Here is a 21,297-nt window from a genome sequence, read left to right as displayed (position 1 = left end):
CGGGAAACTGGTGTGGAAAGAAATGCCAATAAATTGGACCTCTGGTTCTCTCTCTCTCTCTCTCTCTCTCTGTCTCTCTCTCTCTCTCTCTCTCTCTCTCTCTCTCGCATTAAAACATCTTTTATCTCTCCTACTCCAGTTGCCAAGTAAGCAACCAGGTCTTATATATTCAGGAAAGTGATGCAGACTAAATATATGATTTGAGAATTCATAGTATTTGATGTCATATGAATGTATAAGACTGGATATCATCAGAGTAACAGATGTTGGGATAAGGGGACAGATTGAGGGACAGAGAAGTCAAGCATTTTGTTTGGAATTTATGGAGACAAATAGGAGGCAATAAAATAGGCTAGGAAGGCACAGACAGTGATCTGACTCAGAAACACATGGTGCTGCTAAGAAGGAAGTGTATTAAGGTGGAAAGTACCAGTGGGATCCTCTCTGCTGCCAGACCCAAGGAATGAGGTCACTCATAATGCAAGCATCATTAACAGCCTCCATCAGAGCAGCTCTAGTGGATGATGGGACCAGACAGGACTAACTTCAAGATGTAGAGGGAAGCAGGGCATGGTGAAAATTGTCTGCAATCTCAGCACTGTAGTGTGTAGTTTCTACTAACCCTGCTTGGAGCTCCAGCTGGACCTCGCTACCAGCTTCCACCCTGCTTCCCTTGGATCCGTGGATGAAAGACACACACATACACACACACACACTACCTTATTTTTAATAAGCTTTTTAGCTCAATGATGGGGGGTCTTCTAAGCCTTCCGGGGCTAATGTGCCCTTACCTTCACACCCAGCTCAACACCTCTAAATCTACCCTCAATTTAGTTTCCTGGTTCCCTTCTCCTTGCTCAGCACCTTAAATCTGCCCTCCGCTTAGTTGCCTTTCTAATCTCCTGCCTGCTGCCCCAGGCCCAGTCGGGGAAGCCACCAATGGCCACTCCACCCAAGATCTCACATGGCTTGTAGTTCTCCCTCCTTCCCAAGCATGGCGAATCCTCCTACGTCTCTTAGCCTGCCCGAGAGAACCTGGAAGCCCTGCCTCTTCCACCCAGCCACTGGCTGCTGGCATCTTTATTGATTGAACCAATTGGGGAACAGACCCCTCAGAGTTCCTATCGAAGCATCAGAACCACCCCCTACACAGCGCTCGAGAAGCTGAGGCAGGAAGATTGTGAGTTCAGGTCCAACTTGGACTTCATAGTAAGCCCTATTTATTTATTTATTTTTAAGGATTCAAGAATTATATGCTTGTATTCACCTGAAAGAGACATTGGAATAAACCACACAACTGGGGTGTGTAGGTGAGAAAGGAGACAATCACTTCAGAAATGTCCTGAAGTAGGAGAGGTAGGATAAGGTATGTTTGTGTGTGTGTGTGTGTGTGTGTGTGTGTGTGTTTGTGTGTGTGTGTGTGCGTGTTGGAGTTCAGACAATTACTCCACACTGTTAGAACACAGCCTTATTACACATAGGTCTTATCCTATAACCTGGATCAGGTCATGTCTCCATGGAGCTCTCTCTGAGACAGAGAATTACGAAGCAGTCTGTCCTGCTCTCACGCATGCTGTCCATCACATATGTGATGTGAAAACCTGACCACCCCTCAAAGGTAACAAAACTTCAAACCTTTCATTTGCTCTGGCTTTTGGCCTGAGGCCTCTCAGGAAGAGCGAGTGCCTGGACCTTTGGTCCAGAGATGAGAGATGTTTCTTGAAGCTGCTCCTCAGCCCCTACCTCCATCCCTCTCCTGGCAGCTCAGCCCTCTAACTTCCACTCTTGATGAAGCTCCTCTCCGAGCTTTGAAGAGAACCATCTCTTTCTCTTTAAAGCTCTATCATACGTAAAGACCCGTATATTGTCATATCTCACACTCTGAGACCAAATTGTGATCAAGAGGCCCTTTCATCGCAATAAACCTCGCGCAAGGGAATTATCAGCATCCTCGGTGGACCAGCAGCTGAGAACATCTTGTTATTGTCTAAATTCATATTCACAGCACCACTTGAACCTCCACATAGAGCCTCTGTGAAATCTTCACAGCAGAAAAGTCTTCCTTTAGCAACACTAAAACACCAGAAAGTTCAGATTTTCTTCATAGTAACTGTTACCAGACTACAACTGATGGGTCAGGGGGCTTTCAGTAGAACAAGGATCTTGTAAATGGGCAGTAGAGTTTAGGTTTGGAATGAAAAAAAAGATAAAGGTGAATTGGCTTCGCATGGCTTCACACTAGAACTCTTTACATTTAATTTTCATACTGTGGTGTGAGTGTGTGTGGAGCAGGTACTTACATCATTTCTGCTTCAACAATAATACAATTGCTATCTTTTGAAGAACCTGATTATGGGCTGGAGAGATGGCTCAGCTAAGAGCACTGACTGCTCTTCCAGGGGACCTGAGTTCAATTCCCGGCAACCACATTTGCTCACAACCATCTGTAACGGGATCTCATGCCCTTTTCTGGTGTGTATTTATATACATAAAATAAATAAACTAAGAAAAAGGAATCTGACTAATCTGTTAAATTATAGACTGATATCATCTTAAAATAATTCTGAATTTGGGTCCCTTTGGAAAATGAGATTCTAGTCAATATTTTAAGTGGTGAAAACTTTTTTCTCATCTAGGACTTCAACCAGAAGCCTCTACACTGGACCTCTGTCCTCTGTGCACAGACTGAGCACACAGTGGTGGCCCTTGATGACTCCTCTGGGCTGCTTTAGTGAAGTGTTAGGAACATATGTGCAACTATTTTGGAGTAACGTAATGCTTGTTAGCCATGAGGCAGCTCCAATATGAGCCAAACCAAACATGGTCTTTGCTATGCTAATGAACCAACCCCAATGTGGCAATGAGATGTTATTGAGCCAGCAGGAAGTTGTGAATGAAGACAGACACCACAAAGCTTATAGGTCTGCTAGAATAAAACAAAAACTGGAAATGTATAGGGGACCCTAGAGCAGCAAGGCCATACTCCCCAGGATGGGGCATCTCAAGGCTCTGTGCTGATACCCTTCTATGAGGGGACTTTGAGACTGGCCACCTTGTGGCTCTGGCTTCAGTGACCCTGAGTTTCTGGCCCCATTGCCTTGTCCACACATGCTTACTGTCAACAGCACTCAATTCAGGCTGACTCTCTAGGACCTTCTTGGACCTCCAACAGTGCCATCCTTCCAGCCTGCCACAGTTGAAGAACCTTAAGGCAGATGTAGATAGAACTTGCAAGCTCTTGAATCCATCTTACTGGTGAGGATTCCCCAGGGGATCCCTGTAGCATTATCTGCCTAAAACCATTCCCTGCTTGGTGAGATGTCTTGGTGAGATGACTGTGGCTTTTTTTTTTTTTTTTTTAATATAAGAATGTGGTTTTGAAAGGAATGTTTGGGAAACCAAACCGAGCATTTTCGGAAGGCAATTCTCATGGGTTCAGCACCTCATAGACCATTTCCTGTGCTTTCCACAGGATGAAAGAAATTCCTTGATTCAACATATCTTGCTACTTTACCTATTCGGAGAGCTAATCATACTGCCTGAGGACCTTCTTCTGGTACAAAGTAGAGGGATGATCAACAGCGACTGAATTCACAAATACAATTATTTTTATCGGGACCATTACCATACCCTTTAGGGCCTAGACCTTTAGTTAGCATTTTCCAAGTCATTAAGCAACATCAGTAGTACCTGTGTATTTTCCTTTCTAACTCTCAAGTTAATTGGCTCTCAGAAGACACACACTGACAACTTTTAAGGTGGCATTTTGGATAAGAAGAACCGTCTCTCCAGCCATATGAAATGGAAGAGCTGAGTCACCACTTGCTTTCCATTCTGTACATTTCCACCATAAGGACAAGAGAATTTTCTTTTTCAAGCTATGACTTCATTTTTTAAGTTTTCACTGACACAGCCAGTTTTGTTGAAGTTCCCAGCCAGATACTAAATAAATCCTGGTTTATAAAGGAATCTGTATTCAAGGTGACTGTGCAGGGTCTCCTGTGAGATGGCTAAGCAAAACACACATCCACTTCTAGTTTAAATATAATTGAATGGATATTCATGTATATCTGTGCTCTTTAGGACGGGAAAGGGATGTTTTAAAGGCATGACAACAGGGGAGTGGGCTCAGCAGAGATGGCAATGAGTAGTTGAATGGGGATTGAGCTGGGGCAGAATGGAAAGAAGCTACAATGTTACTGTCTGCACCCGACATTTTAAGAGCAGGATTTAAGAACCTCTGCAAAGGAGAGGAGAGATTAAACTGAAATTAAGACTAACTGAAACTTTAAACAGAGTGCATAAATCTAGAGGACTTTCCTGAGATGCAGTGTGTGGATGACTTGAACAGACACCATGACCGAGGCAACTCTCATAAAGGACAACATTTAATGGGGGCTGGTTTACAGGTTCAGAGGTTCAGCCCATTATCATAAAGGTGGGAGCATGGCAGCATCCAGGCAGGCATGGTGCAGGAGGAGCTGAGAGCTCTATACCTTCATCTGAAGGCTGCTAGAAGACTGACTTCCAGGCAGCTAGGAGGAGTGTCTTAAAGCCCACACCCACAGTGACACAGTTCCTCCAACAAGGCCACACCATCTAACAGTGCCACTCTCTGGGCCAAGCATATTCAAACCACCACGCTCTTTTTGTTTAAAGGGTGTAGGGAGCATTAAAGAGGGGAGGAGGAATAACGATAAGAGTAGACCCTGACACTGTAAAACAAAGTGTAAAAGAAAAGAAATCAGAGTGGCAGATGTTGAGCGCTGTCTTGATCCTCTTTGCCTAGGATGGTTGGTATATACTTATTCTCTCCTCTGTTTGCTTAGACAAGACTTTCATTGTTGTTCTTGTTTCTAGAGATGTGTGTCTAAGTTAAAAGGCTTTTAGTGATCATATACACACGAGTTTCTGACCCTAATAGGCCTGCACTCAGACTTCAATTGGAAGCCAGTCTTAACCACATGGCTAGAGCTTTCCATCAGCATGCTGGAAAGTCACTCCCTAACAGAGCCAAGTCATGGAGTGTAAGACACCTGGGGAAGGCTCCAACTTAAAAAAACAAAGGCCCAGGTTAAATGCATACAAAAAGGAACTCAGAAAACAGAGGATACAAAAAGAAAGAAAGAAAAAAAAAGAACACTACTAAAACAAAAGTTAATATAATTAATCAGATGTAAAACAAGACATTTTACATATTCTAAGGATAATGTAAAGGATTGCATCTCCAGTCAGGAGCTGGGCAGGGTTACATGTGTTCATTTTGTAACAATCATTGTGTAAGAGAAGGATAAGGAGTGGAGAGATGAGAGAACTAGTTACAGAAGAGCAACAGTTCCTGGCCTATATGCCCTTAAAGGCTCTATAGCATCTTCCAATACCATCTCCCTGAGACCCAAGCCTAACACTTGAAAGTTGGGTCTAGGGGTGGTGTGCAAACTACATCCAAACCACAATACAGAGTTAACATTACTAGGGCAGATGTGCTAAATTAGGAAGGGGGAAAGTAGTTTCAGCTGTGCTATTCTTGACAGAACGACACAGTATATCTAACTATATAAAAATAAGTATATGTTTATAAAGATAGCAAGACTGTGATGGCTGAGCAAGGCAATGTCTCAAACTAGAAGCACACATAGTATGTTTCCCTGAGGGTGTTTCTTTCTTCTCTACTCACCTTGTATAAGACTACTTGACACAAATGTCGATCTGCTTCTTCAGTTGCAAAACCATAAATTAAGGCAAATACATCACAGATGGGATGCAGGGACTTTGGGTAAGACTTCAACAATCAAACAATTTAGACTATTTGGTCCAAATAATAATCTTCGCCAGAGAATGAATTCTACTGGGGTGGAGACAGAATGAGTACAACTGGATTAGCTCAGTACCGCTCCCTTCTCTTTTGAAAAGTCTGACATTTTAAATAGATTTATTTAGTCTATGTCCTGACAGATCATGTGACCATGGGCAGGCCCCACTTGATATCTGCAATGTTTGTCCATGTCAGACACTGCCATTAATTACTGCCAAGCACTTACGGAAAGCTGAACAAAGTCCCAAATGTTAGATGGGCCTTCTTTCTTTTATTCCTCACAACATTACAAAGTTGGGAATAGGATCATGTTTATTTTATACCCAGAATTGTTTAGAGGGCCTGACAGTCGGCCATATAGAAGACAAGGGAGCAACGGTGTTAGTGTTTGAGCCTGTGCATGTCTGAATCTGAGAGTTGTCCACTCTGCCCTGGTACTGCGTCATCTTTCATCATGGAAACTTGTGCACACACACAAACACAAACTCTCACCTATTCCCCACCCCACCCCACCCCCACCCCAAGCACACAAAAAGAGGACCTGAATGTGGATGAGATTTTTTTTCTCAATAAACAAGAAGTGGGGGTGCTGGTCTGTTTCCATTAATTTTTAGAAAACAGGTCTCATTTAATCTGCAGGGCAGAACTGCCTAGATTTGCAGCTGTAAGACAAAGGAAACCAAGGGGTCTCAAGCCAAAGGTTTGCTTTTGTTTCTGTTGGCTCTTTCAGGACCCTGGAGGCAAGGAGGGGGTGGGTGGGTGGGGGTGAGGGGGGAACTACTGTAGGCTAGTAGGAAGGCATCTAGACTGTTCCTTGTTGGGGGACCTGACAGATTTGGTAGAGCTTAAAAATCCTCCTCCTGTTTTGACCTTGTCAGCTGGGAGACTTCCTGGATCAGAGAGGGGAGGTGGAACAGCCTGAGACCTCCAGACTCTAAGCTGATTATATGGTTTAAGTTCTTTAACTTCCCTGAATTCCAATGGCCTCCTCCCCTGTAAGAAGGATGACACTATTATGTGACTGTCAGTTTGGGAGCCTTGTCCTTCAGAAACTGTAATGCCCTCTTTTTACACCTTCTCACCTGTCCTGTTGATTCTAAGGTGTGGCTTCAAGACTTCTGTCTGCTCTCTCCTTGTTTCTGGGCCACCCCCTCAACACCTTTCTCTTAAGCCATGTTTCTCCAGGTTCCAGCCCAATCTCCTGCATTCCAGCCTCAATGCTGGGTATTTCCTCTTAGCCATGCTGCTACTGCATTTTGTAGTTATCCAGCAGAAAGCCAAGTGGTTATTTCTCCCCTAAATTGCCACCTAGTTTCACCTTACACATGCCCAAAGTGCAGAGTCACCTTTAAGATGATTTTGCTTCTGTTCAGGTGTCAAAGGCAGTGGACTCCACCTTCGGAATGTCTCTGGTCTGAGCAAGAGTGGAAACCCAAGGGCTTATAATAATTGTGTTAAGTTTTCTTTTTCAAAGAGTAACAGATTTATTTCCTTAATATAGATTTATTATTTAAAAAACTGAGATGGAGGTGTTTCTGTTCCCTAGTGTTAACCCTCTGACTGCTGTGCCTTTGGAGTTACTCTGTTTCCAGACTCTGTACACAACTTCCAAATTAGCCCTTGCTTCCCCTGTAAGAACATTCTTCAAATGTTTAAATACTGAGTTAGTCTTTCTACCTAGGCAAGGGCTGTGCTTTCTTATTCCTACAAAATCATAGACTTATATGTCTTTATTTTTCCTAACCTAATTATATAAATGTGTCATTTGGGAATTGGAGATCTCTATAGGGACCAAAAACTGTTATGAAACATTTTCAAGTCAACGTGGAACAAGATGCTGAAGAACACATAGCTCCCTTCCAGAGTACAGAATAAAATAATGAATTAAGTGTTCACACCTGAAGGTCCTAGGTTTCCAGACCTCTTTGATAATTCACTGTGATCTAGGTAGGACAAATCTTTTATAATTGCTCCTTACAAAGAATATGCTGGGAGATAGCTTAGTTGGTAACATGTTTGCTGTTCAAGCACGAGGACCTGAGGTCAACTCCAGGACTCATACAAAAATACGACGTGTCCAATGTGCACCTGTAATCCAAGCATCAGGGAGACAGAGAAAGGTGCCTCGCTGGCCAGCCAGCCTGCCCCAGTCACTGAGCCCCAGGTTCTTCCAGTGAGAGACTTTGTTCAAAGAGAGTGGGCACGTGTTCCTGAGGATGACACCTGAGACTGTCCTGTGTCCTACACATGCACACACACACACACACACACACACACAGAGGCACACACACACAGGCACAAATTTAGAAGCATACACACAAGAGTCTTAGAATCAAGCTAGATTTGCATTTTAATCTGGCCACTTCTTAATTTTTGCGGAAATAATTATCGTGTCCTCTCATCTGTGAAATGTTAATAGCTTTTCCACCTCATGAAGAAATGGAACTGGAAAATGCATAAAGCAAGTGGAATATAGAAAATCTGGGCCAGTGTCTTAGTCAGAGTTTCTATTCCTGCACAAACATCATGACCAAGAAACAAGTTGGGGAGGAAAGGGTTTATTCAGCTTATACTTCCAAACTGCTGTTCATCACCATTGGAAGTCAGGACTGGAACTCAAGCAGGACCTCCCCTCTTGACCACTAATTGAGAAAATGCCTTACAGCTGGATCTCTTGGACGTGGATGCATTTTCCCAATGGAAACTACTTTCTCAGTGATTACTACAGCTGTGTCAAGTTGACACAAAACTAGCCAGCACAGCCAGGGTGTAAAATAAAATACCCTAAGTTATCAGTTTGAAGTTTTGGGTTTTTTTTCTTAGTAATGCTCATATTTTAATGCATGCTTTTTTAAAAATTAAGTAAATGCATCATGTGGTATTGTTAAATCTTTCCCTCCTGGGTATTGTAAATATTTGGGTGGTGGCAAGCACTACTTAAGTGTCCACCCATTAATTCTTAAACTCATTTCTTTGGAAAAAACTTATCACTGAAAAGAAAGTACTTTAGAAAGTGACAGCTTAGACTAATTGGTGTTCCAAAATTGGGCGATAAGATAGATTTTTGTTTGTTTTGTTTTTTTGTTTTTTTGTTTTCTGTTTTTCCAGACAGTGTTTCTCTATGTAGCCTTGGATGTCCTGGAACTAACTCTGTAGACCAGGCTGGCCGGGAACTCAGAAATCTGCCTGCCTCTGCCTCCCAAGTGGTAGGATTAAAGGTGTGTGAAACCACTGCCTGGCCAATAAGATAGTTTTGGACACTTGGCTGGGCTCACTGTTCTATCTAGCTATAAAGCTATGATCTTTATTTAATGTACATGTAGAGAACTCTTTCAAGGGTTTATGAGTGCTCCCTATCTGATTTTGACTCAGCTAACTACAGCAGGGCAGAAAAAAGTAGTGAATGAGGTCACAGAGAGCTCTCAGGGAATAAATGAAGGTCCAGGTGACACCTCTGTCACTGCTGGGCCCTGACATGCTAGTGGCACATAAGGAAGTAAGAGTCAAGTTTTTAACAACTATGAGTAGAAACACACTTGATAGTTATAAAACACTCTACCCTTGTGAGACTTAAACTTCAGGATGTTTTTCAGAAATGGCCCTATTGAGAGCAAGTTAACTTGGAACTTCGAAACCCAGGCTAGCCTTTAACCCAAAACCTCTTGCTCTACCTTCCAAGTTTACAGGCATGAGTCGCTAGGGTATGATGTCAACTCCAGAACCCTTAAATACTGTTAGATTTCAACAAACACCTATAAAGCAACCCTTTCCTGTAATCTCGGCAACAGGAAAATACAGTGCTTGGGTAACTAAGTAAGCATGAATCAGAAGAAAACACTTGTTAAAAACCCGTTTGCTCTTCAAAAGCTCACACTAACCAATAAGGAACCACAAGAAAACTTTAGGAATGGTTATCAATATAAGATGACAAACACTCCCACAGCTGGTCTACCATTGAAGGCTGAATTTCTGGTGAGGGATTTCACCAGAAACACCTATAGGAATAGGGAATTCAGAGTGGGACACTGCTAACCAGACCCAGACACACAAAGGGGAACTCTTTGGGGCTTTTTACATGAGGACCTGTGGCAACTTACCTCTGCTTCCTCCCACCCCGCCCCTCCGGATGGGGATTTGCAGGAGACACATGCTGTGGTACATGGCTCTTTACTCTGGGTATCACATGCATCTGGGGCTTCATAAATCGGGTTGCACAGTGACCAGCCAAAACCAAATAATCCTAATTCCTAGTGCTGTCCTCAAGAGAGGTTCAGCTTGTTCTATGCACAGCTTCACCTCCTGCATTTTTCTTTCCTTTTCTTTTTTAATTAATTAATTAATTAAGTGCTCTGGTGTGATTCCAATGTGTGGATCGCTTTGTCATTGTTCTTCACACCACGAAATAAATCTTTTTCTTAAGCTCTACTTATTCCTGAATTCTATTTCATAGCAGGTCTGAAATAATCCCAAAGTCGAATTCAGGTGGTATCCTTGGTCCATAACTAGAACCAGGGCTAAGAAGATGACTCCTCACCTAGATAGGGTCTGAAAAACCTCAGCAAAGCTCCCTAGATCTCTGCATATTGTTTGTGACCCGGTTCTGACAGGCTGATCCCTCCCTGTTTTCTTGGATCCTATCCTATTTTCTGTTTTGACACCATGGTGAGACCTAGGAGACACACACTTGGTCAGCAGCTCCCACCCTCCCATCTGACATCTTCCAGCTGAAGCCACAGGGGTCCTGGGTGTTTCCCTATTTCTCAGCTCCCTCTGGCTCAGGAATTCCACCGCGCCTACCCTTCCCTTTGCAAGCACTCTGCAGACCAGAGTTGGAGTGTGGGAGGCTTTCTGCTGGAGCAGAGTGCTGATACAGAGTCCTGGGGAGTGAAGCGCCCTCCTTTAGAAGGTACTCCCCCAGACCCCACTCCCGCTGGACAACTAGGTCCCCTGGGTGAAGCTAGAGGCCAGGCACCCGCCCTCATTAACGAGGGAACGCCCATTGCACGCAGGCTGCCCCACCCAGGGTGACGAGGGCCCTGCCCCGCCCCGCCACAGCTGCTCAATTAACTGCGGCTCAAAACAGCTCCAGCCGCAGCCGAGCAAGGTCTCTTCTACCCTACCTAGGGCTATGATCCGTGGGCGGGCGCCTAGGACTCGGCCTTCACCGCCGCCTCCGCTGCTGCCTTTGCTCTCCCTGTCGCTGTTGCTGCTGTCCCCAACTGTACGCGGTGAGTGGCCAATGCGCGACGACCGGCTGGCTGACCGCCAGAGGGCGCATGCTCAGCAGGCATTGTTTCCCAGTAACTGGGGGCTCCGCTGCTGGGTGTCGGCGGCCAGCAGGAGGGATGGGGGTGGAATGCTGGGCTATCTGGGCTGTGACTGGATCCCCTCCGCGATCAGAGACCTTGGCAACACCAAAAGGGAGGGTTGAGTACGAATCTCCAACCCTGCTCCTGGCTCTTTTATTCTTAAGGTGGAAGCTAGATGGCTGGCCACCTGCTCCGGTGAGAGACCAGTCGCGAGCAGCTACCGGGTGTCTTATCTCGCGCCTTGCTCGCTGCAGTGTTGGTGTGGATATTGAGTAGATTTTGAACGACTCAAGGCGGGTGGGAATTTACTCCCCACTTAGTTTTTGTTTTGTGTTCACGGGAGTCCAGGCATTGCAAGTTCCAGAGGGGCAAGTTCAGTCCTGGCAGGAAGGTAAGAGCCATTGCTACTTCTCTTGTTCCAGGTCTGGGGAAAGAAAGCTCCTTGCCAACTTCAGTTTTACACCTGCTCTTATCTTCCTAGGAGACTGCGGCCCACCTCCAGACATTCCTAATGCCAGGCCAATCTTGGGCAGACACTCCAAGTTTGCTGAGCAAAGCAAAGTGACATACTCATGTAGTAACGGCTTTAAACAAATTCCAGACAAGTCAAACATAGTGGTCTGTCTTGAAAATGGCCAATGGTCGAGCCACGAAACATTCTGTGAGAGTAAGTTCTTCATTTCTTTTTCTGAAAAGTTTTGGGAATGTGGATCTCGTTGAGGTAATTTTTATGCCTCTTTGGAGTGACTGGTAATTGATAGTTTTCTAGCATTATTAAACCCCAGGGTATACCTGTTGGCAGTTCACACTCCAGCTAATTGAAGGCGGTACTTCCTATGGCAAGTCCTGCTTCTTCATTAAGAGTTTTTCTTTCTATTGTACTGGCTAATAGAGGAAAAAAATGATAGGTACTGTTTAGGGAGTAAATTATATGTGAATATATTTGGCAATTACCCTGAGACACACACCCTGGTGATCTGTCTTCTTCAACTTTATTTTGTTAAATAATGGATACAACTCTTGGGAGACATTTTAATGTCTTACTTCAAAAAAAAATCTGTTGTACATATAGCCCTATGTTGTCTTTAAGATACAGTTTTAGGTTGTTCTGGCATATCATCTGAACATTATACTAGATGGTATGTGTACCGACCAGGGTTCTCTATGAAACCCATGGCTTTGTTCTTTTCTTATAAACCTCTATAGCATGTAAGTCTACTAACTACTGTTGGCAGTTAGAACACATTAGCCAGAGAGAGAGGACGGCTCTCCAGGCTTAAGGCATTACTGTCTGCTCTTTATGCTTTATATACATTGTGCACCACGGCTATGCTAATTTTCTTTTTTAAAAAAAAATCAACATTAGTTTACTGTATGTTGCTCAGTCTGGCTTCAACTCCTGGGATCAAAATCCTCCTGCCTCAGCCACTCAAAGTGGCTTAAATTATAAGCCATGATACTTGCTTTTCTTTTCTTTTTTTTTTTTTTTCATTTATTTATTTTCTTTCTTTCTACAAATTATTATTAAAATTTTTGTTAGAAATTATTATTTCTAACAAAAATAACAAGTATAGTATGATAAACACATGAGCTGGCAACACACAGACTTATCAAATGCTATCTACTCCATGTGATTGTACTATACTCCTCATGATTTTCATCTACTATGGTTGCTACCTCCAGCACCAGGGCAAACTTGTTAGCAAGGAGTTACTTTACATTAGGATGGCCGTGATGTTGCTAGGCAACAGGAATATTTCAGTTCCATTGCATTCCTGCAGGCCCCACATTTGTCTATGTGGCCCATCATGGGTCAGAATATTGCTATATAGTGAATGACTGACCACACAAAAGTAAAGATAAAAGCAAGACTTGATTGCTGCCTTTGGATGACCTGAATCAGGTGTCTCTGTATTAAATCCAGAATCATTCTCATTTGCATTTTCAGCCCTCATTCAAGGCAAAAAAAAAAAGCCCCTAAGCTCTCACCACATGTATGAAGAGTTTGTAACGCTTCCACAGTATTGCTTCATCTAACCCTTCAAGCAACCGCATGAGTTATGTAAGCAGGGACTCTTCTCTCAACTTCAGAGTTAAAGAACCCTTCTACCAGAAGATGGATAATGTAGGCTAGACCTGTACCTCTTAAGCCAACAAGCCTGGCTCTAAGCTTGGCCACTGAGCTAATGAGCCCCCCTTTCTTGCTCTACTCCTTGCCCCTCTAGAGCTCATTTGCTCAGCTGCTCACACGTGACGAATACTTTATGTACATAGCTGGTTCATCTGATTCTTTTTACCAGGGGCAGTGTGAGGTTCAATGAGTAAGTGTGTAAAAAACATTTACAAGTATTCAGTAAATTCTATTGTTATTGGAACTGGTGTGTGAAAACTTCACAGACTCCTAGTAATTGAAAAACGAAGGTATGAATGTGATTACACTTGATGAACTACGAATACCACAGTCATATTTATTTAAAAATTAGTATATAAAGACATAGAGATCCATGCAAAAAAAATAGTTGATGGGAAAGGGGTAGATTACTACTAGCTATTAGATTGCACAGACTATAAAGTTAGTTCACATTCCTGTTTCTCTATTGTCATGTTAACTCTTTTAGAATCATGTGATGCTCCAGAAAGACTGAGTTTTGCATCCCTCAAAAAAGAGTACCTCAACATGAATTTTTTCCCAGTTGGTACTATTGTGGAATATGAGTGTCGGCCAGGATTTCGAAAACAACCTCAACTCCCAGGAAAATCAACTTGCCTTGAGAATTTAGTATGGTCTCCAGTTGCTCAGTTTTGTAAAAGTGAGTATGATTTAAGAAGTAATTCCAATCATCTGTATTTGGGGCAATACCATGTCTGCAAAAAAATATGTATAATGTTTCTTCAAAGATTCACGAGTTATTTTCTAATTAGACAAATATTTACATAGTAGGAGTTCATACTGACAGAGCTCATGTTTACTAAATTTAAGGTTACCTAAAATGATGACATACTCCAAGTACCTTGCTTTTTTGAGGCAATAAAACAGGAATGTAAAATTAAAGAAATATAAAGGTTAGAAATTATCAGTGGCTCAGAGGATGAATTTGTGTATATGTGCCTGATATTCAGTATTTTTTCCTGCTGTTCTTAGATTTAATTAACAAGTAAAAATCATGTAAATCAAAGAACACATTATTTTGTAATAAATTTCCATTTGTTACCTGTGTGTGTATGTTTTCCATGCATGCATGACTGTGCATGCATGAGTAGACGTGCCTTGTGTTGAGACTATTATAGGATATTCCTAGGTGCCAGACCATAGGTGCCTCTGGTCTGGAACTTCAACTCATTGAGTATACTAACTGTCCTCTTCCTACCTTCCCACCCCCCACCACTTCCAAGTATCTGTCTCCCACATTGTAATCATTGGGAGTGTAGGTGTGCCACTCTGCCCAGCTGTCTAATGGAGTCTGGTGACTCAAACTCTGGTTTTCACACCTGCAATAAACAAGCCTCTTATTAACTGAGATGTTTCCCCAGGTCCTTACTATTACTTGTGTGTTTGTGTTCCTGTGTGTGCATGCAGTTGTGGACCCATGCATATGAATGAAGGCCAAAGGACAACCTTGGGTATTGTTCTTCAGGCTCTGTTCACCTTATATATGGATAGTATCTGTCCTTGACCTGGGGCTTCCCAAGGAGGTTCCACAGGCTGGCCAGTGAGTCCCAGGACTCTGCATGCCTCTGCCCACCCAGTTCTGGGATGAGAAGTGCTTATTATCCTGCTTGACTTTTTTTCTGTGGGTCCTGGGGATGAAAGTCAGGTCCCTGCCCTTACATGGAAAGCACTTTACCAACCCAGCTTTCGCTATCTCCCTCCCCATTTAAATCTTTATCTATGTTAAAATAAAAGTGATGTGTTTCATCACTGTAATTTCATACATCCATGTCACTTGGGTCTCCCTCATTCTCCTCTCCTCTGCCCTACCCATCACATTCCTGCTGATCCCAGTCCCAGGTTTTTCTTGCCTTCTGCTCTCATGTTACACGTAGACCATTATGTTTCCTCCTTTCCTCTCCCCTTAAGACCTCTTTCTTCTCCATCCACTTTCAGCATAATGTATGGATACCTGTATATGTATAATTACTGCCATAATCCCTTTTAACATTCAGTATGGTTAGAGAGTTGTTGTTTTTTCGATAATTCTTTTTTAGAAAAATCATGCCCTAATCCTAAAGATCTGAATAATGGTCACATCAACATACCAACTGGCATATTATTCGGTTCAGAAATAAACTTCTCATGCAACCCAGGGTAAGTTTCATCACTCTAAGACTCTACAATCAATTAATGAACTAAAGAAATCAGAAGTTCAGGGAACACTGATAGATTTGTGGCCTGTAGTCACTGGTGGATAGCACTAAAACAGTCCCTCATAGTGACAGTGAGGGTGAGTGTGAGCTATTCACAGCAGTGCACAAGTGTGTAAATGCCAAAATGAAAGCTATTTTCTATAGTATACTGAAGGAAAAAGGAAAAACTGTTCCCCAAAGAACCTTTGTCATGAGCTCTTTGTGGTAATATGTTACAAGCAAACTTATTAGTTACAAGTAAACTTAGTAATGTAGACCAGGGTAAAGTTTTTACACTTCTAATTTCTCTAGATTTTTAGATTCCAATACATATGCAGTTTTAAATGTGATAAGTGTAGCTACTACTGAAATATATGCCCATGATACAAAAATAACAATCCGTAAAGTGTTAGAAATCAAACTAATTTTAAACTGGCTTAAATATTAATTTGCATCTCAGTTTTAATAAACTGTTGCACCATTGGCTAAGAAAAACGCCTAGTGTGGAAATGCCCTCCTATCAGAAAGTTTTCTTAGGGCTTCATTTGGCTTCATGTAGAACAAGGAAGTTCTTTAAGTGTCATCAGCGACTCACCCAGTTTGCTCATTTCCTTTCTATGTTCTGAGTCCAGTCACCACCCCTCCCTCCTTCCGACAGAGAAATAGGGCTAAGTGGGTCTAGTGGATTCATAAGGGCCCAGGGTTTGGGAAGGAGCAGGTGGAGAGCCAGCGGAGGGGTTAGGAAAGCGGGGAAGGAGGGCTCGGTTTCATCAAATCACCTTATAGATGTGGGAAAAGTTCTCAAAATGTTTTCCTAAAAGCCAAGGGAAGCAAGATCAGTGAAAGATCTCATCACACATGATTTTAGAAGAGTTTTGTCATATGTTTTTTTAATGCTGCAAGCAAAAGAAGCATTTTGCATGTCTGGAAGTCTTGCCATTTCGGTATCTTTGTGAGCTAAATTTTTTACCTTTTTAAATTTCCATCTAGATGGTTATCAAAACTGTCATTTTGTCTCTATTTTCTGGTGGAGTAAATCTTTTAACATGTAGTTCTGGAGAATTTAAAAGACAAGACTTCTGTCTGTGAATATAACAGCCTTTCTTCCCTCTCCTTTAGGTACAGGCTAGTCGGTGTCTCCTCTACTTTCTGTTCTGTTACAGGAAATACTGTTGACTGGGATGATGAATTTCCAGTGTGCACAGGTATGTCTCCTTTTTAAAGTACTCAAGTTGTGGGGCCACAGGATCAACAAAATTAACTCCTTCTCATTTAAGAACTATCCACATCTATATTTGTGTTGTCCCTACTTTTCAACTGTGTCTCTACTAATGACAAACTTCTTAATTTATCAGCTGTGGGAGGACTCTTAAAAGTGGCTCTAAGCAGTAATATTCTTAACTATAGTATAATTTAATTAAGAGTTAAGAAGCAACTATATTATATTTGGCCATTTTCTGTCTAAACATTGCTTCTAATAGTCAGAGAAGTTGATTTCCCAATGTTATGGAAGGAAATATTCCTAGGGGTCAGAATGATCAGTTCCATGTGCTAATCTGTCACTGAAAGGCATTTAATACAGGTTTCTTTCTGCAAATTGGCTCTTTCTCTAAGAGCCAGTGTTGCCTACCTGTCTCTTTTTAAGAGTATAGTTATCAGTTGATAACCTAGAAGGTTTGAAGGTATGCTATGTTTTTATCATTAGAGAAATAAGGTTGCATGATAAAGAAACCATTCTTATGCTTGAGAATCTCATCTTCTAAAGAGAAAAATACGATGAAAAATAATATCATAAATAAATATATTAGGGCTGTAGAGATAACTCAGAGGTTTAGAGCACTGACTGTTCCTCCAGAGGTCCTGAGTTCAAATCCCAGCAACCACATAGTGGCTCACAACCATCTGTAATGGGATCTGATGCCCTCTTTGGTGTGTCTGAAGACAGCTACAGTTTACTCACCAAATATATAAAACAAATAAAATAAAATCTTTATAAAAAATCCATATATCTAGCCAAATGTAAGTCCATTAGATGCATGGTTTCATTTGCAGACAGAGAGGAGGAAAACGCATGCAGTTGATTTGTTTGTCCTAGGCATGGATTCCTGGTCCTTGTGTATCCAAAGGTCACTGTGTCCTACTAAGTCCCTGACATTTTAAAGTGTAGACTTTAATTCCTTCTGTCTTTCATTCTTTTGATAATTATCTTACAACTTCCTCAAATGGCATCTAAAAACCTAATGTCAAAATTAATGGTAAGTCCAGGGTGTGTGTACATGTGTATGTGTGTACGTGTGTGTGAGAAAGTGTGTGTGTGTGACTATGAGAAGAGTTGAAAAGTCTGCACTTTGTGACCTGGCACTCTAGCAGCCAATGTGTGGAATCAGTTGATAAGTAACAACTAATAGGAAACCTGCTGTCAAGGAGCCCACTTGTGTCAGGCCCATCATGGGCCCTTCCTGCTAGGCTTTCCATTTCTGTTTTCTTCTTAGGACTATTTGAAAGGTTTTATCATTTCCACTCACTATAAGGATTCTGTTCCCGTTTGTAGTAAAAGTTCTTGTAAAGACCCTGATAGATGATGGAATATATAGTCTCTTGGCAGGCAACCTGGCCTAAAGCTTAGGTAGGCAGTTTCAGTGTGAAGCCAGTAGATGCTGCCCTTTGGTTCACAGAAATGTACCCCCCCCCAGGAATGTATCCTAGTGCAGAAGTGTTTGCACAAAGCCACTTCCTGTTTGTGCTGCACTCTAAGTCACAGCCCTGTTGTCTTTATGCTCTTTATAGTAAACACACACCATTGTTCTCTTAGCTCTCAGTCACCTCTCCAGCAGCTGCTAGATCCACAATCCTTAGGAAAGTCCCTAGAACCTGAACAGTTCAGGTTATCAACTATTCTTATAAATCCCCACTGCAAGAGTCATATTTTTTATTTCCACATTAAGCTACATTTATTTTTTTTTTGTTTTGAAATCATGAAAACAAAAAGTGGAAAGTGATTTATTTTTTTTCCCACCCTCCATAATATTTTTATAAATTATTTGGGAATTTCACACAATGCTCCCCGATCACACTTCCCATTCTTCCCAGATCTACCCTCCCACCCTTGCATTCCTCCCCCTGCCTCCCTGCCTGGTCTCTCTCTCTCTCTCTCACACACACACACACACACACACACACACACACATACACACACGAAACAACAACAACCAGAACAAAAAACAATCCCCCAAATCCCCAAAAAAGAAAAAACAAAAACCCCAAAGACAGGACACCCACCAAGTCCATTGTGTGTTCCTATATCCACTGGAGAATGGTCAAGTCTCAGTGGCCAGCCGCTTAAAGAAAACTGAGTCCTCAGAAGTATAGCTCTTCACAGATGATGGACAGTGGATTCTTATCCAAGGTGCAGCCCTGCTGTGGGGGCACTGGTCTCTAGCATGGCTGTGATTGCAGAGGAGAAAGCCCCAGGAGGAATGAGGAGCCCATTCAAGGATGGTCTGTATTTATACAGGCTTAGTTAGTGTTTTACTGCTGTGAACAGACACCAAGACCAAGGCAACTCTTAGAAGGACAACATTTAATTGGGACTGGCTTGCAGGTTCAGAGGTTCAGTTCAGTATCATTAAGGCAGGAACATGACAGCATCCAGGCAGCCGTGGTGCAGGCAGAGCTGAGAATTCTACATCTTCATCTGAAGGCTGCTGGCAGAATACTGGTTTCCAGGCAGCTAGGATGAGGGTCTTAAAGCCCATGCCCACAGTTACATACCTACTCCAACAAGGCCACACCTTCTAATAATGTCACTCCTTGGGCCAAAACCATCACACACTCCAACACAGGTGGTTTTGGACCCCTGAATGAGGCTTCACAGTCAGGAGATCCACTTTGGCCTATCTTTCTGTTGTTACTTTGTTAGTAATTTTGAATTAATTTCAGCTGACTGATGCTAATTGCTTACTTTTAATCAACTCTTCTCTACTATGAACATCTTCCCAGATCCCCATTTTTGTTTTAACTTCTTACATCTAATCTCTGTTCTGTTGTTGTTGTTACTCCTACTAGTTCCACCTACTTTTTAGACTAAAAAATAAATAAATAAAAAAGACAACAAGAAAAATCCTGTGGCCTGTCTCCCCTTCTTTGTTGCTTCTAACATAGTTTATTATTCCCAATCTGGAGTATTACATATTCTCAGGCCTGCCCCTAACATTTTCAAGGCCAAAGTTTGACTATAAATACTAGCCCCTGTGTACAAACTAATGCCCTTTTTCCTATACCACTGTGAACATCCTTTGACATATGTAAGTATGTAGCACAACTTAGACATTCAAGCCATGTCTACCATAACACTTAATATTGACCTCATCGTCTTTTGGATTAGAAGTGTGTACTAGCAACAGTGACTGTCCTGAAGAATCAATCAATCAATCTCTCTCTCTTTCCTTCCTTTCTTGTTCTTTCTGTCACTTGCTTGCTTGCTCTTTCTCTCCCTCTGTGTGTGTGTGTCTGTGTTTGTATATATGTATGTATGTATGAAGTTACATACAGATGTGTGTATGCATGCATGGTATAGAGGATGACCTCAGGCATTAATAACTTTGATTTTGGAGACAGTGTCTAAAGTGACCCATGGTTGCTTGATTTGAGTAAGCAGGCTATTTGTCAGCCCTAGGGATCTACTTGTCTCCACCTCCGCATCTTCCCCAAGTACACAACACCAAGCCCAACTTTTTTATACGTGTTTTGGGGAATCCTTATCCAACAAGTACTTCTCTGACCAAGCTATCACCCAGCCCCTGTCTCCTGGGTTTTGATACCTCTACACTGCTTGGTCTATACATGGATTGGCCTAGAAGTTCCTTCAACTTCTTTGTTTGACAGTTTTTCCATCAAGAATAACATCCCTTAGTCCTTCAGGAAAATTTGCTAGATTGGTAAATGTCTGTCCTCTCTCTTTCCATACATGTGTTCCTGTGGTAGCCTTCACATTGTGTTTAGACTGGACAAGTGGGTTGTTCTTGCTTAGGTTAGAACATATCATGAATTTTCTCGTGTTCTATGCCTGTGTATGTACATTTGAGATTTTTAAATTTGATGTGCATGTGTAATTATATTGTTTTCTTGATTAGCTTAATGGTGCTAAAGAACATGCAACCCACTGATCTTGCTGTTAGCATATCTGCCAGAAAGAGATCTCTTTTACAGCATAACCACTATAACATGTCTTAGACTTTATTTATATTTTTAATTCAGCTTATAATAAGTTCCTGTACCTCCTAAAACACCTTACCCTGGAGGTGAAAATGAAGACCTGTGCCACGCCCCACAGGTTGACAACCACTGTAATAGGCACTGTCAGTATCCACTTTTCAGAAAGGCTGAACTCAGAAAGATGATTTTAATTGTCTTAAATCTTTTTAATGTGTTCTTAGTGTTATTTATAAAAAAATACAATATCAGTTTTTCTTCATTAAAAAGAAAGTACTTTGATCCTTTTTCAGAAATACATTGTCCAGAGCCACCAAAAATCAACAATGGAGTAATGCGAGGGGAAAGCGACTTTTATACATATAGCCAGGTGGTCACCTATTCATGTGACAAAGGCTTCATCCTGGTTGGAAATGCTAGCATTTATTGTACTGTGAGCAAGTCTGATGTAGGACAATGGAGCAGTCCACCACCCCAGTGCATAGGTAATCTCTTATATTCTTCTTTGTGTACACATAATCTCATCTCTATGTATTTATGCATACTGTACTGTTTGGATGGTTTTTAAGACAAGTACAATCATGGGTTAAGTGAAAAGATTTCCTGGTTAAAAAAACA

At 42.0% G+C, this 21,297-nt stretch overlaps 1 protein-coding gene and 1 long non-coding RNA gene across 10 annotated transcripts in view; one reads left to right on the top strand and one right to left on the bottom strand.

The window, feature by feature from the left end:
- Positions 1–11,032, bottom strand: part of LOC147006117 (uncharacterized) — a 58,326-nt gene extending 47,294 nt beyond the window's left edge. Inside the window, exons 1-2 of one of the 2 annotated variants that reach the window (XR_015047700.1) lie at positions 10,936–11,032; positions 5,678–5,845 (exon numbers count right to left, since the gene is read on the bottom strand). This is a non-coding gene — a long non-coding RNA (uncharacterized LOC147006117). The remainder of the gene's footprint in view (positions 1–5,677; positions 5,846–10,935) is intronic. The other variant, XR_015047701.1, reaches the window with a different exon arrangement.
- Positions 10,864–21,297, top strand: part of LOC110303044 (complement decay-accelerating factor, GPI-anchored) — a 31,200-nt gene continuing 20,766 nt past the window's right edge. For 6 of the 8 annotated variants that reach the window (XM_085840849.1, XM_085840863.1, XM_085840852.1 and 3 more), the window contains exons 1-6: positions 10,864–11,043; positions 11,606–11,791; positions 13,743–13,934; positions 15,331–15,430; positions 16,588–16,673; positions 20,973–21,164. In XM_085840849.1, the coding sequence (XP_085696975.1) occupies positions 10,944–11,043; positions 11,606–11,791; positions 13,743–13,934; positions 15,331–15,430; positions 16,588–16,673; positions 20,973–21,164 (856 nt within the window). In that variant the 5' untranslated portion in view covers positions 10,864–10,943. Of the gene's footprint in view, positions 11,044–11,148; positions 11,516–11,605; positions 11,792–13,742; positions 13,935–15,330; positions 15,431–16,587; positions 16,674–20,972; positions 21,165–21,297 lie in introns of those variants that run through there. The other 2 variants (XM_085840853.1, XM_085840850.1) reach the window with 2 other exon arrangements.

Source organism: Mus caroli, unplaced genomic scaffold (assembly GCF_978045245.1).
Source record: "Mus caroli unplaced genomic scaffold, Mus_caroli_1 scaffold_1, whole genome shotgun sequence".
Classification (NCBI taxonomy): domain Eukaryota; kingdom Metazoa; phylum Chordata; class Mammalia; order Rodentia; family Muridae; genus Mus; species Mus caroli.
This window is presented reverse-complemented; position numbering and strand designations above follow the sequence as displayed.